This window comes from Staurois parvus, unplaced genomic scaffold (assembly GCF_062004578.1).
Source record: "Staurois parvus isolate SC_StPar_1 unplaced genomic scaffold, SC_StPar_1.0 ptg000054l, whole genome shotgun sequence".
Lineage (NCBI taxonomy): Eukaryota > Metazoa > Chordata > Amphibia > Anura > Ranidae > Staurois > Staurois parvus.
Genome location: NW_028317850.1, coordinates 4,356,534 through 4,372,161, shown reverse-complemented (window position 1 = coordinate 4,372,161; position 15,628 = coordinate 4,356,534). Strand labels below are relative to the sequence as shown.

Below are 15,628 nucleotides of genomic sequence, written 5' to 3'. Positions count from 1 at the left end.
CCTGTGTACAGCAGCATCTCACGGGGAATTGTGTGTCTAATAAGAGAATCCTGGGCGCTGAGGTTTTTTCTTTTTGTCTACATTTTTGAATACTGAATGTTGTCAGCACTGCCCAGTTTTCTCTTGCCAAATTACACACATTGACCTAGTCTCCCATCTGCACAATATAATCAATTTGCAGTCCAAGAATAAGGAATACAAGGGCTATCAACTCTCCTTGAGATAACAAGGGGAACTGAACACAGGACTGTTCTGAATATATACCATGGGAACACACAGTATATAAATACGGTATATCTAGCATACTTCACAGATCTAAAGGAAGCACAATTAATCGTTAGGGTTTACACATACTTTAACCTTCAAGCAGGCTTTACCCCTATGCATTGTTTTTACTAGCATTACCACAATATGAAATGTGAAAATCCTCCCATGCAGCGGAGCTGCATTTGCATAGCAAGGGTTAACTGCTCCTTTAGATCTAGGGGGCATGGAAAAGTAGATTTACTTACCCAATCCTCCCTTCTACAAGCTCCTCTTAGACTGGTCCCTGCATCCTCTTTTCCCCTATGCTCTGGTGTTCTAAGGTCCGAGAGCCGTTAAAACTAATGCAGGGTCCATAGCTCTGCAGTGGACGTGAGGACACCAAGGCACAGTCCACCACTGGAGCACAGGGAAGTGTCATCTATCGCAGGAGTGGAGGACTGGGTAAATAAAATTGCTTATACCATCCCCTGGACTAAATGAGCAGTGAACACAAGCAGTGCAGGCATAGTCCCACTGAAAGGCAGAATTTTCAGGGCTCCCTGAGCCTTCAGCTTTGACACTTCCAACCCACCTGCAATGCAGCACCCCACATCATACAGCATCAAACTACTGTGTGTTATGATGCACTGAGGTGGCAAAAATGACACAAGTGCTTGTTTCAATCCACTAGTGCACAACATAATGCGCAATAATGTACTGCATCAGACCATGCAGGTATGAATGGGGCCAAAAGATGTAACACCTATGTTATAAATGCCATAGCTGGGAAACAGTTGTAGGATATCTAAAGTCAATATAATTGTTACAATATTATATGTAACAAAATGTCTGAGCTAGTTAACACTATTTGTATTCTACCTGTAATTCTGACAGCATTCACTAACAGAAAATGATTTATTTTACAGGCAAAACCCTGCAAAAATTACCTTCAAGTCTTTATTGATAACTTTTTTTTCTAGTTAAATTTGAACTAAACACAAAACTTTTTTTTTTTTTAGTTTTAGTTAGATCGGGGGAGGGATTAGAACACCTGTCAGGTTTTATTGCTGTCTGTGCCCCTGTTAAGGAGATTCACTCTCTCCATTTGTCTTGTATACCGTTATCATCCAAAGTGAAGTAAAATCCCACTTTTGTGTCACCAGAAAAGGAATGGAGGGGAAATCTTCCAATGGGGACCTTGGTAGCATGCTGGGATTCCCTCACTTTGGAGGGATTTTCTCACTTCCTGTTTTGGCTATGGGACAGAAAGGGAAATATTCCCAATGGGACAAAGATGGCAAAAAACCCCAAACAACCTCACAGGGGTTATAACCCTCCCTTACTCTATCCAAACTAATTTAAAAAAAAAAAAAGCAGTGCTGATATGCCATATATACAACTAGAAATTACAAAAATATTGCAGACACGATACCTTTAACTCGGTGTGTTTTTGTTTGAGCTTATGATTTTCTTTGGCAATTTTATCCATTAGTCCCTCAAGAGATAGAACCAGATCTTGTCTGTCCTCTAGATCTTCTGTAAGCTGCTCCACAACCTCCTGAAAGAAACATTAAAAAATATATCATGGTATCATAATCTTAACATTATACTTGCTTGTGTCACTCTTCCAAACTGATGTGAATAACTGCCAAATATTCTGCAAGATTCAAAGGAATGAAAGCCTCTTCTGATATGGAAGTGAGGAAAATGGTCCTAAAGTCTGAGCTTTTAGAGACTTAAAGTGGACCAACCACTATTTTACTACAATGCATCTCTGTGTACTTTCTGGTTTCCCTGAAGGCACTGATTATGTAGCCCTGGCCGCACTGATACTCCCTGGGAAGGCAAAGTCATCAGTGCCTTCTGAGAGATCTCGTATCTTATCTGTGGGATCTCGCTAGATTATCACAGTACTGTTGTACCGTGCGTGCACGAGATGGAGCATATGACGTCATGTGGCTCTTCTCACACATGCACCATATGGCTTTACATTCCTCTGGTTAAAAAAAATAAAGAGCCTATCACCCAGATTCAGGAGGGAAGGCTTCTTTTTTCTAAACAAACAAATGTAATGCCATATGGTGCATGTGCAAGATGAGTTACATGACATTGTGCACTCCATCCTGTCAACACACAAAAATGACTATATTGTGAGGGGACTCAGGAAAAGAATTGTAAAATGGCAGCACAGGAGTGAGAGCACAAGAAGCATGGAGGCTCCATAAAAAGTAAGAAAAAATTAGAAGACGTATTATGGAGGTAGAGAAGTTTACTTGTTTATGTTTTAGATCATCTTCATGATGTGATCTATAAAAGGGCCTGGGGGACTGGGTGAGGGAAGGGGAAGGTTTTCTTTAAAAAATATCTAAGCCCATTACAATTGCCTAAACATACACCTAATCAAAGGCTATAAATGCAAAATCAATAAATCCTTGATCACCTTACACATTGAAAGAACAATTGGTATTCATAATGTACCACTTAGGAGTAATATGCTGATCCAAGAAACACAAAAACATCACTGCAAAGTGTTGGGCAGCACCTTAGATTATGTGACTTCTTATGCTACTGCAGTGTGAAGAGGAAACCCCTGTACCATATGAGGAGGGACAATATCTGACATACTTGGAGTTGATACCAAGTGGATGTTTCTAATAGTAAAGCAATACAATATTATCAGTTATCATCGCAACTATACTAGAAAAACAGCTGGAATCTGAAAGGGCTCCGTGGAAATCACAGTTTCCCATTGGAAGTTAAGATAATCTTCTGATAGTTCACACCAATTCTAATTTATAACATCATTAAATTGTATCCAACAACAAAAAGTATAGTGTGCTCCCTTATTACCATGCTGATATTTACCTCAATTTTTGGCATTTTTGCAAGCTCCATGACTTTTCTGATTCTCTTTTTCTACTCAGTCCTGAGTTGCCCTTTCATTATGCTATGTCAGTGAACTAAAGCCGGGCACACGTGGGTCGAATTCCAAAAATATTGCTTTAGAAGATCTTTTTTAAGAATTTTCGCTTGAATTTCGCACCATTAGTGGGTCACGGAAACGGACGATTTTTATGTGACCATTGAATTTGAGTAGTCGGGCATGTTGGAAATTTTTGAATAATGAACGAATTTCAAATCAATGATGGGAGAATCGTGCGGGAAATATAAACGAAAAAGAAATGAGCATGAGCAGTGAACTGGAAAGAAAAGAAAATTCTTTGCCACAAAAATTCTTTTCTGTAGCAACATGAGGTGAAATTGAAGGCTTGGTTGGTTGAATTTCAAAATCAATGGTGGCACCATCGGATTACAAAACGCACAAAATTTCCAATTTTCTAAAGAAAATTTGTTCGTAATTAGACCCATGTATTGCCTGCATAAGTCTGGCACATTTTGCTGGCTGATAGCTAAAAAGAGTGGCAAATTTGAGTGGAGAGTGAAAAGCAGTTTTTCTTTTGACTGCTGGTGGTTGTAGTTGTTTTATTTTCTTTTTTGGGTCTTGCTAGAAGCTTTTACTTTTTTTTAAATAGCTTTTTTTCCCTTCCTTTCCTGGCCTTCCTTCAGTCTACTAATTACAGGAAGGGGTTAATTGGTCACAGGCGCTCCACTTCCTGTAGAGCTCACTCTGAGCTTGCATGTATTTTGCTTGCTGGACCCTTCAGCAAGTGGAAATTTGCTTAAGTGGAGTTAAAAAACCGGAGTGGAAAACAGGAGATTACAACAGTAATCTACTAACCTGTAAGTGACAACTGATATTTCCTATTAATATTGTAACTGGGATATGAGCGCTAGCAGGGTTGAAGGTTTTGTGCAGTGCACAGTGTGCTGCATGTATGCAGTAATGGAGCAACAACTCCAGGATGGGTACCCCTGCAACAGATGTGAGCGGGTTGCCCTTCTGGAAGTTTGCATTAGAGGAGCAAGTTGCCACACTGGGCAGAAGCAACAACCTTGAAAGGGGTCTTCTGCTCTCTGAGCAGGTAGCTAATGGGATTGATGTGGTGAGTGGAGGAACTAATCAGAATTATCAGGTAGGAAGATGGGCTACTGTAATGAGGGAGTGGTAGGGGCTTACAGAAAAGGAAGAAATTATCCAAGGCTGAGAGATGCTCTCCAGGACTTAGACTGGGAGGGAATATTGGCATCAATGAACACAACACAGAAATGGGAGTTCTTCAAAAGGACTGTGTGAACACACTGCAAAATATATTCCTATGGGCAACAAGTTTAAAAGGCTAAAAACCAAACCTATGTGGCTTACGGCCAAAGTTAAAAAAGCTATAGATAATAAGAAAAGAGCTTTTATTAAATCTAAGAAGGAACACTATCATTGTTTAAACATTACAAAGAATATAACAGCGTATGTGAAAAGGAAATCAAGGTCGCAAAAATTTAAAACAACAGACTGCAAAAGATAGAAGGACAAACCCCAAAAAATTCTTCAAATATATTAATAGTAAAAAGGTCCAGTCCAAGCATGTAGGCCCTTTAAAAAATAATCTAGAGTGGGTGACTGGGGACAAAGAGAAAGCAAATTTATTACATACCTTCTTCTTCAGCTCTGTGTATACAAAGGAGCATGGGGGAGCTCTTGTCCATAATGGGCATGGCATTGACACAGCTCTAGTGATCCACATTGGCTCACAATTGATATGATCCAGAAATATTTAGACAGTATAAAGGTGAATAAAGCACCTGGACCGGATGGCATACACCCACGGGTCCATAAAGAATTGAGCTCTGTCATTTCAAAGCCATTGTTTCTATTTTTAGGGACTCTTTAATGACTGGCATAGTACCACTGGATTGGCGTAAGGCCAATATGGTGCCTATATTTAAAAAGGGGTCAAAATCTTTACCAAGTAATTATAGACCTGTTAGTTTAACTTCCATAGCTGGAGAGTTTAATAATAGACCACATAGATGAGTTCTTGATGGAAAACATTTTAAGCAACAGACAGCATGGATTCATGAAAGACAGAAGTTGTCAAACAAATCTGATTTCTTTTTATGAGGGGGTGAGCAAGACCTTGGACAGAGGGGTGGCGGTGGACGTGGTATACTTGGATTTTGCAAAAGCGTTTGACACAGTTCCCCACACACGGCTAATGTGTAAGGTAAAGGCTACAGGCTTGGAAAAATCAGTATGTAAATGGATAGAAAACTGGCTAAAAGATCGCATTCAGAGAGTAGTGGTTAATGATTCATACTCTGAATGGTCTGGGTCATCAGTGGTGTACCCCAGGGTTCAGTGTTGGGACCCTTACTTTTTAATATATTTATAAACAATATAGGATTTGGCATTAAAAATATAATTTCAGTCATTGCAGATGACACCAAGCTGTGCAGTGGAATAACATCCTTACAGGATGTCTTCAATTTACAAGCCGACCTCAATGCACTGTTTAACTGGGCAGCTATGTGGCAAATGAGGTTTAATGTTGATAAATGTAAGGTGATGCACTTGGGGGCTAAGAATATGCATACATCATATATACTAGGGGGGGGTACAACTGGGGGAATCAATGGTGGTGAAGGAACTGGGAGTTCTGGTAGATCACAAGCTTAATAATGGCATGCAATGCCAAGCTGCGGTTTTTAAAGCGAGCAAAATCTCTCTTGTATTAAAAGAGGTATAGACTCCAGAGAGAGGTATAATTTTACCCCTGTATAAATCATTAGTAACACCTCATCTGGAATATGCAGTTCAGTTTTGGGCACCAATTCACAAAAAGAACATTGGGGAACTGGAGAAAGTACAGAGAAGGGCAACCAAACTGATAAGAGGCATGGAGGAGCTCAGCTATGAGGAAAGATTAGAGGAACTGAATTTATTCTCTCTTGAGGAGATTAAGGGGGGATTTGATCAACATGTATAAATACATCAGTGGTTCATATAGTGAACTCGGGTTATTCAACCTGAGGTCCTCACAGAGGACAAGGGGGCACTCTTTACGTCTGGAGGAAAATAAATTTAGTCTCCAAACACGGAAAGGTTTCTACACAGTAAGAGCTGTGAGAATGTGGAATAGACTCCCTCAAGAGTTGGTTATGGCCAGCTCAGTGGATTGCTTTAAAAAAGGCCTGGATTCTTTCTTGGATACACAGAATATAATTGATTACTAACATTTTATAGGTAAAGTTGATCCAGGGAATATGCGATCTTGGGGGATCAGGAAGGAATTTTTTCCCCTGCAGGAGCAAATGGGGTCATGCTTTGCTGGGTTTTTTGCCTTCCTCTGGATAAACTCTGGGTGTAGGATTATAACTGGAATTTTGTCTTTTTTCAGCCAGACTACCTGTAACTATGTAACTACAGTGAAGGAAATAAGTATTTGATCCCCTGCTGATTTTCAATGTTTGCCCACTCACAAAGAAATGATCAGTCTAAAATTCGAATGGTAGGTGTATTTTAACACTGAGAGATATAATAGCAACAAAAAATTCAAAAGAAATGCATGTCTAACAAATTATGCACTGATTTGCATGTTCATGAGGGAAATAAGTATTTGATCCCCTTCACAAAACATGACTTTGTGATTGCCAACAAGGGATTTGCCACCAAGTACTGAGGTCAGACGTTTCCTGTAGTTGGCCACCAGGTTTGCACACATCTCAGGAGGGATTTTGGCTCACTCCTCTTGGCAGATCCTCTCCAACTCATTAATGTTTGGTGGCTTACATTTGGCAATTCGAACGTTCAGCTCCCTCCACAGATTTTCAATCAGATTAAGGTCTGGAGAGTGGCTAGGCCACTCCAGGACCTAAATGTGCTTCTTCCTGAGCCACTCCTTTGTTGCCTTGGCCATGTGTTTTGGGTCATTTTCATGCTGGAATACCCATCCACGACCCATTTTCAATACTCTGGCTGAGGGAAGAAGGTCCTCACTCAAAATTTGACGATACATTGCCCCGTGCATCGTCCCTTTGATGCGGTGCAGTTGTCCAGTCCCCTTAGCAGAAAAACACCCAAAAAGCAGAATGTTTCCAGCACCATGTTTGACAGTTGGGATGTTCTTCTTGGGGTTATAGGCAACATTCCTCCTCCTCCAAACAAGGCGAGTGGAGTTGATGCCAAAGAGCTTGATTTTGGTCTCATATGACCACAACATTTTCAACCAGTCCTCTTCTGCATCATTCAGATGTTTAGTGGCAAACTTTAGACAGGCCTGGACATGTGCTTTCTTGAGCAGAGGGACTTTGCGGGCACTGCAGGATTTCAATCCTTGTCGGTGTAGTGTGTTACCAATTGTTTTCTTGTTGACTGTGGTCCCAGCTGCCTGGAGATCATTGACAAGATCCTCACATGTAGTTCTGGGATTATTCCTCACTGTTCTCATGAGCATTGATACTCCACCAGGTGAGAACTTGCATGATGCACCAGACCTAGGGAGACTGACAGTTGTTTTGTGCTTTTTCCATTTGCGAATGATTGCACCAACTGTTGTCACCTTCTCACCAAGCTGCTTGGCGACAGTTTTGTAGCCCAGTCCAGCCTTGTGTAGGTCTACAATCTTGTCCCTGACATCCTTGGACAACTCTTTGGTCTTTGCCACGGTGGACAGTTTGGAATCTGATTGTTTGATTGCTCCTGTGGACAGGTGTCTTTTATACAGCTATCAATATGAGATTAGCAGCACTCCCTTTAAGAGACTGCTTCTAACCTCAGCTTGTTACCTGTATGAAAGACACCTGGTAGCCAGAAATCCTGCTGAATGATAGGGGATCAAATACTTACAGTATTTCCCTCATGAACATGCAAATCAGTGCATAATTTGTTAGACATACATTTTCTTTGGAATGTTTTGTTGCTATTCTGTCTTTCAGTGTTACAATACACCTACCATTTGGTTTTTAGACTGATCATTTCTTTGTGAGTGGGCGAACGTTCAAAATCAGCAGGGGATCAAATACTTATTTCCTTCACTGTATATCCTTTTCCCCCTGATTCAACCACCATACACAAAAGTACAACACAGAAGCTTAAACACTTTCAATCTATAAAAATGGTCACCTTGGTAAAAAAAAAAATGCACTATATAAGCATTTGGACTCACTTTCTGGTCTAATGTGGATTCTTGATCCTTTTGACACTGAACCAGGTCATCCTTCATGTCATTTAGCTCATTTTCATGTATTTTTTCCACATATTTTTGACGTTCCATTATTTGAACAGTACCTTTAAAAGAAAAAATTTCTCATGGAATTTTAGACTAAACTGGTAACACTTTAAAAAATACATTGGGGGAGATTTACTAAAAATGGAGCACTAAGATTCTGGTGCAGCTCTGCATGGCAGTCAATCAGCTTCTAACTTCAGTTTGTTGAATTAAGCTTTGACAGTAAAACCTGGAAACTGATTGATTTCTATGCAGAACTACACCAGATTTTACATGCTTCAGTATTGGTATATCTCCCTCATTGAATCCACCCCTTCAAATATAACTGATTGTTACACTCTTGACACCTAGATATGATCGCTTCCTTTCTTATGAAACAGGCCAGGGTTTCTTGTGGGATACTTTAATTGGTTCCATTTCTGGTATTTCTCACTTGCTATATGCAGGCACTAAGGACCTTGGTATTATTGCCACTTTATATGTTAATCGTAAGCCATTTTAACACTTTTAGCTATGTATCCTCACGATTGCACCTTGACAACTGATGCTACCTCCAGTGTTTTTATGTTCTTGATTTGATTGTCCTTCATGTGGCCTTTAGTTCTTTTTAATCATTATTTACGAAGTCACACATATTATATTGTACAGTGGGTTTTGTTTCCTCCTGTACAACTTCCTTTTTTTTCAATAGAACTGGCTTATTTTCAACGTTACAAAAAAAAAAAAAATTACATAAAATACATTGAATCCAAATATTAAACAGCATCTGTCATGAAAGCAACATGGAGACCACCACAGCTCCTAATCAACTCATTCTAGTTGTTAGCTTTCTTTGGCTACAAAAGTAAACTTGAAATGTCTTAAAATATGTCTAAGATAACAAATGCTGAAGTGCAGAGTCTTGTGATGCCTGCAAGGGGATAGGTTGGCATTCAAATTGTTGCATGTGTCCTTGTGTTCTGACCTGGAATAAGTCAGCCGATTCTGATTTTGTCCTTTATAAGTACCTCAGAAAGTAATGGAGCTGGAGATAGCTAGGCAACTCCCTAAAATTCCCTGAAAGTCATAAGGACAAAATGTTAGGGACGTGGCTAAACGGCGGGATGGTGAGATACTGCATACTTTACTGTGATGGCAAAGGTCTAACGAATTGGGACTGTGATAAGTGATTATTCTTTTTATGTTTCTTTTAGAGTTTTAAAGTACCGCTGTGGGGAAGGAAGATTTTGGATGGATCCGCCTAAATGGATAATCGAATAAAAGTGTTTGCCTCTCAGAAATATGACAGGCATTTGCTTGCAGTGAGTGTATCCTAAGGGGATGTGGTTCACTGAGCACAAAGGGTGATTGATCTGCTATTCTGAGTAAAGGTGGAGGAGTGAAGCTGTGAGCTATTTGACCCAGAGGAAAACGTCTCACTGACTGTTTGGGATTTGTTGCACTTTTCATCACCAATTGGTGGAAGACTATGAGCTTTTAAAAGTGTGGAGCGCTGCTGTGATTAGAGAAACATATTTACCATAGAAATGTCCAAACCCCATGCTTATAGCTATGACCAGAGCAAGAATAATGCACTTGTTCAGGTTGTTCCCTGTTTTTGCTGGTGTTCTTGGCTCAGGAAGCACTGCATGGTCAGGAGTAAGCTTGTTCTCAGACTCTGACATAGAGGCAGTTGATCTTTTAGAACGTCGCCGTCGCAAGATGGGTCCAGAATCATCACTTGCTTCATCATTGCTGGACTCATCTTCACTGTGCTGGGAAGGATACACTGCAGAGAGAAAGACATTACTTACACCAATTACAACACAACTTGTAGCCAAGTCAGAAAAATGTGTTCACACCAAACGCAGGGGTGATGTAGTGGGTGTTACTTGGCATGACAATGATCAGATTATACTTGCTCTTTAACAGCAACACGGGTTAACTTGTATAGCTGAAAGGATTTTTACTGTATTTGGAACCATATAACACTCATTTTATTAACTCTTTAAAGTCTCACTAACACCAACTTTTTAGTGTTTGCTTAGACTATCACAGCCGCCATCTGTAATAACCAGTGTAATTATACTTTAGGCAATTTCCTTTCAATCATGCTCAATTTTTGCAGAATTCACACAGTCTGATAAGGCAACAAACCAGCTGTAATTCTGCTGTCAATATTGTCACCACTAAGGAAGTCTTTCAGTGCAGAGCTATACAAGAAGCTTGCATGTGTCTATAGATGTACACAGAAGGTGATCTGATACCTGCAAAGTAGAAGGCAGAGACTTGAGATACTAGATCCCGGTTTACAAACTTGTATCAGGACTGCTATAAACTCAAGCAATGCTGGAAAACAAAGGTTTCTATGTGGTTTTATGTCACATGGTAATGCAACCAACAGAGATATAAAACATTATTATTATTATTATACAGTATTTATATAGCGCCAACGGTTTGGTCAGCGCTGTACATTATAATGGGAGGCAGTACACGAGACAGTACAGTAACAATACAATACACGAGGGGTTCGAGGGCTCTGCTCCTTGAAGCTTACAATCTAGGAGGGAGGGGAGAGTGGTACAGGAGGAAATAGCTGTGGGGGATGGAGTGGTGGGAAGAGCGGAGAAGATCAGCAAATTAGGTGAGGGCGGGGTAGGCTTCTCTGAAGAGATGGGTTTTCAGGGTGCGCCTGAAGGTGACAGTCTGATGGATTGGGGTAGTGAGTTCTAGAGGATTGGGGAAGCCCTGGAGAAGTCCGTCTCGGGCATGGGAGGAGGAGACCAGGGAACTGGAGAGAAGGAGGTCTTGTGAGGAGCAGAGAGTGCGTTTTGGGTGGTAGATGGATATCAGGTCGGTGATGTAGTTTGGGGCAGTGTTATGAGCAGCTTTGTATGTTAATGTTAATATTTTAAATTTTATGTGTTGGGCAATCGGAAGCCAGTGGAGAGATTGGCAAAGGGGGATGGCAGAAGTGGAGCGGTTGGTAAGGTGGATGAGTCTGGCCGCAGAATTCAGGATAGACAGAAGCGGGGATAGCCTGTGTTGGGGTAGGCCGGCGAGGAGGGAATTGCAATAGTCAAGTCGGGAGATAAGGGAATGAATGAGTTGCTTTGTAGTTTCTGGAGTTAGGAACGTGCGTATTTTGGAGATGTTGCGGAGGTGGAGTCTGCATGAATTTGTCAGCGGTTGGATCAGGGGCTGGAAAGACAGATTGGAGTCTAGAATGACACCTAGTACTCTGGCTTGCGCGGTGGGGCTGATGGTGGCGTTGTTGGTCGTGAGGGCTGGTGGAAAAACATTAACCTCCTTGGCGGTATTCCCGAGTGTAGCTCGGGGTAACATTTCAGTACCAAAAGCGGTAACCCCGAGCTACACTCGGGCTTACCCTGCGGCACTGCTCCGGCAAGTGTTCTTCACTTACCTTACCCTGCGCTCCCACGATGTGTCCCCTGCAGCGTCCCCGGCCATCTCCTTCGGCCGATGCCGGCATCCGGCTTCTGTGTCCTGTGACGTCGGGACGTACGGGCGCCGCCGCCGCCGGCGGGAAATTTAAAAATTTTAAAAAATGTCATTTTTTTTTTTTTACATTTTACATAGTAAAACATTGCTGTCTCAACCAATTTCACATACATATTGTCCCTAGTGCTTTGTCCTGCGCCCTGCCTGCATTTTGTCTGTTCTTTCTGCCTGGAAACTGAGAAATGTCCACGGCGTCCAAAAAGTGTCCCTTTAGGTCAAAAGCGGTTTAGATCAGCTAGAGAACAGCGATAGTAAATCAGAACCACTTGCAGAATTGAGTGATAATGATTCGTGGGGGAAATTTGTCATCAGACACTGAAAACGATTTTGCGACTGAGCTCAGCAATGTGCGAACTTGGCGCTCTATTTCACATTTCAGTGTTTTTGGTTTGATTATATTATTGAATTAAATTTTTTATTATTTTTATATTATTTTTATGATTATTTATTAAATTATAATTTATGATTTTGTGTTTCAAATTTTATCATACCCGGGATGCTTACTAGACTCTTGTTCGGACAGATTTCAGTGAGTTTTTCCTAAAAATTATAGCCTACAATAAAAAAAATACATATTTCCATGCAAAAAAATGGTACCGCTTTCAGCACCAAAAATCTGAAATAATCATACCGCCAGGGAGGTTAAGGAAGAGCCAGCTTTCCAAAAATTAAGTCAGCAGCTACAAAAATTGTAGCTGCTGACTTGTAATAAACAGACACTCATCTGTCCAGGGATCCAGCGCTGTCCTCTCCCAGTCTGGTTCTTTGCTAGTCTTCAGGCCCCAAGCACCGGGTCCCAAGCACCAGCATGTGAAGTGTGGTGAACAGACCTGCAGCCTCTTGGGACCTGTAATGTGTCCCAGAAGGTTTCAGACAGGATAGGGTGGCAAACTTGCGTTCTGATCAGCTAGGCAGCCAAAGCAGAGCTGGGATTGGGTACCTCTCAAAACTAGGTACCCACTCCCCCCCCCCAAAAAAACAAATCTATATATATTTAGATATATTCCAATATGGCAGATGAGGAGGGGAGGAGGAAGAAAAGGGAAACTTCCCCGTTTAGGTGAAGTTCCACTTTAATAACCTAGATTTCATTAATTGTTTTGAGGCACTAAAATTATGTGAGGTTTCTCTACCCAGCACTGTGAGTCCCCATACACACTCTAGTGTTTTGTAGAGTGATTACCTATATGTGACTACACTCAATATGCAAAATTCTATTGTTTGTATTTGTGCCTGTTTATATTTCAATGCTCACTCACTGTATGCTATTTTTCTTTTACAATGGAGTTTATTAAGTCATCAGATCAGATAAATCCAAGGATAGAAGTAACAGTGAAGAGGAAATAAACATACAGTTCCTCTAGGTAACATAAAGCATAATAAATGCACTGACATTGTATGCTATTTGTCAAGCATAATCAGGCATGTGTGACCCACGTTTTCAAATTTCAAGAACTCCTCTCTTTCTATATGACTGCCCTCCTCATCTTGCCCAGCCCAGGAAACAAACGCCTGACATATGATACATGTGCAAAAACGCACAAAGCTTGTAAAATGCTTAAGAATACCCAAAAAATGCTTCATAATTACCAGAAATGTGGTCTGCTTGGGAGTGTAGGAAAGCTAGTTCTACTTGAACTTTTTCAAATTTACAGCAATTAGGTCCAAATAACAGCCTGTGGCAGAAGGCTTTTGTTCACTTTAAGTGGGTTTTGCATTCTTTTACAAGTCTGGGAAGAAAGTCAGATGTACCCATTAATGAACTGTGAATGATCTCAGAAGTATCTCCAACTGACTCCAGTGACACAAGCCCAGCAACACAAGCCCTTACAGTCATTTCCAATAATGGTTCCAATCTTTCTTAACTTTCAACTTATTAACAAGAACAAGAAAACCTTTCAATGTTTCCTGCTCTCTTTCTCATTGTTGTAAGGACTCTTACCCATTACTATTTGTGACTTTACAATGCAATCTAGACTACCACATACAGTGCAGTATACATCACTGATCAAGTACAGAGCAGTCCTCTATATCTCTTCAAAGAGGTGAAGCATTTTTTTTTCTACCAGAAGTCCATACACTACCAATCTTGACTGGTTACTAAAGTTGGGTATACACGTTGAGTTTTTTTTTTTCTTCATTCAACCACCTCGTTGAACAAAAAAACTCCCATATAGCTGCATCCACGCAGATGATGTGGATGGAGGCATCTCTCCTGCTGTGCGATTGTATTCTGACCATGGGGATTCCCCCCTCCTCAGAAAATACAGATCAGCACTGCAGCCATTGGCAGGACTGGTCAAATGACCAGCTTTTGTTGAACAGAGTGGTAGACATATACCATAATTCAGCCATATACCCATTTCTCCACCAATCAAATTATTGACACAATGGATGAAGGTGATCTGATCTTCATAACATGTAAGGTTTCATTATATAATCTCCATTATACTGCAGATATGTATTGTTAGTAAGCAAAGAAATAACATTCTAAATATTAATACTATTACTAGTAATATCAAGATGGGTTTTTCACCATTAACAGTAAGACCCTCACTCTGTTGATGTTAAAATTTTCTTGGTGGTCTATGTCTATTCAGTTATACCAGAATTAATACAACATCATATCTGAATGTGGGATTTCAGAAGAGAAGACTGTGATGATTACATACTCAGATCTCACTGATGAGGACCAGAATGTGATGTATTACAAACCGAACCTATTTTATTTTCTCCCATACCATTCCAACCAATGTCTCCATTTTGTCCCAAAACCTTAGTATATAACTGACCAGAGACATTAGAGCCTGCAATCTTGCCCTCCCAGGTCTCTCAGACAAGATCGAAGAGTCCTCTCAGGCTACTTCAGTATAGGGTTTAAATGCCTATGAACTGGGCACCTCCCTATAGGCAAACAGCGGGTAAATCACATATTACTCCCACTCTTTTTCCTGAGATTCCACAAATATCCTCAGCGTACAATGATCATTCATATCTTTATGACCACCCACCATAACATTATGACCGCCAACCTAATATTGAGTAGATCTCCCTTTTGCCACCATAACAGCCCAGACTTGTCATGGCATGGACTCCACTAGACCTCTGAAGGTACGCTGTGGTATATGGCACCAAGTCGTCAGTAGCAGATCTTTTAAATCCTGTGTTGAGGTGGGGCCTCCATGGATCGCACATGTTTTTCTAGCACATCCCACAGATACTTGATTGGACTGAGATCCAGAGGATATGAAGGCCAAATCAAACCTACCACGTGTTGTATTGCTCAAACTATTCTTGAATAATTTTGGCAGTGCAGCAGGACACATTATGTTGCTGAAAGAGACCACTGTCTTCAGGGAGTACTGTTTCCATGAAAGGGTGTATATGCTCAGCAACACTGTTTAGGTAGGTGGTACTTGTCAAAGTAACATCCACATGAAGGGCAAGACCCAAGGTTTCCCAGCAGAACATTGCCCAAAGCATCATACTGCCTCCTCCAGCTTGCCTTCTTCCTATACTGCACCCTGGTGCCATTTAATCCCCAGGTAAGCAACACACATGCCCCTGGCCATACACAAGATGTAGATAAAAATCTGATTCATCAGACCAGGCCACCTTCTTTCATTGGTCCATGGTCCAGTTCTGATGTTGATGTGTAGGCACTTTTGGCTGTGGACAAGGGCCAGCATGAGTTTTGCCATTACAATATGACCCTTTTCAAAGCTGTTCAAATCTCATGCTTGCCCATTTTTTTTTTC

The 15,628-nt window shown here is 40.9% G+C and overlaps 1 protein-coding gene across 2 annotated transcripts in view; it reads right to left on the bottom strand.

The window, feature by feature from the left end:
- Positions 1-15,628, bottom strand: part of CCPG1 (cell cycle progression 1) — a 92,093-nt gene that overhangs the window by 31,204 nt on the left and 45,261 nt on the right. For both annotated transcript variants that reach the window (XM_089667907.1, XM_089667899.1), the window contains exons 6-8: positions 9,889-10,137; positions 8,307-8,428; positions 1,679-1,804 (exon numbers count right to left, since the gene is read on the bottom strand). In XM_089667907.1, coding sequence (XP_089524033.1) covers positions 1,679-1,804; positions 8,307-8,428; positions 9,889-10,137 — 497 coding nt within the window. The remainder of the gene's footprint in view (positions 1-1,678; positions 1,805-8,306; positions 8,429-9,888; positions 10,138-15,628) is intronic.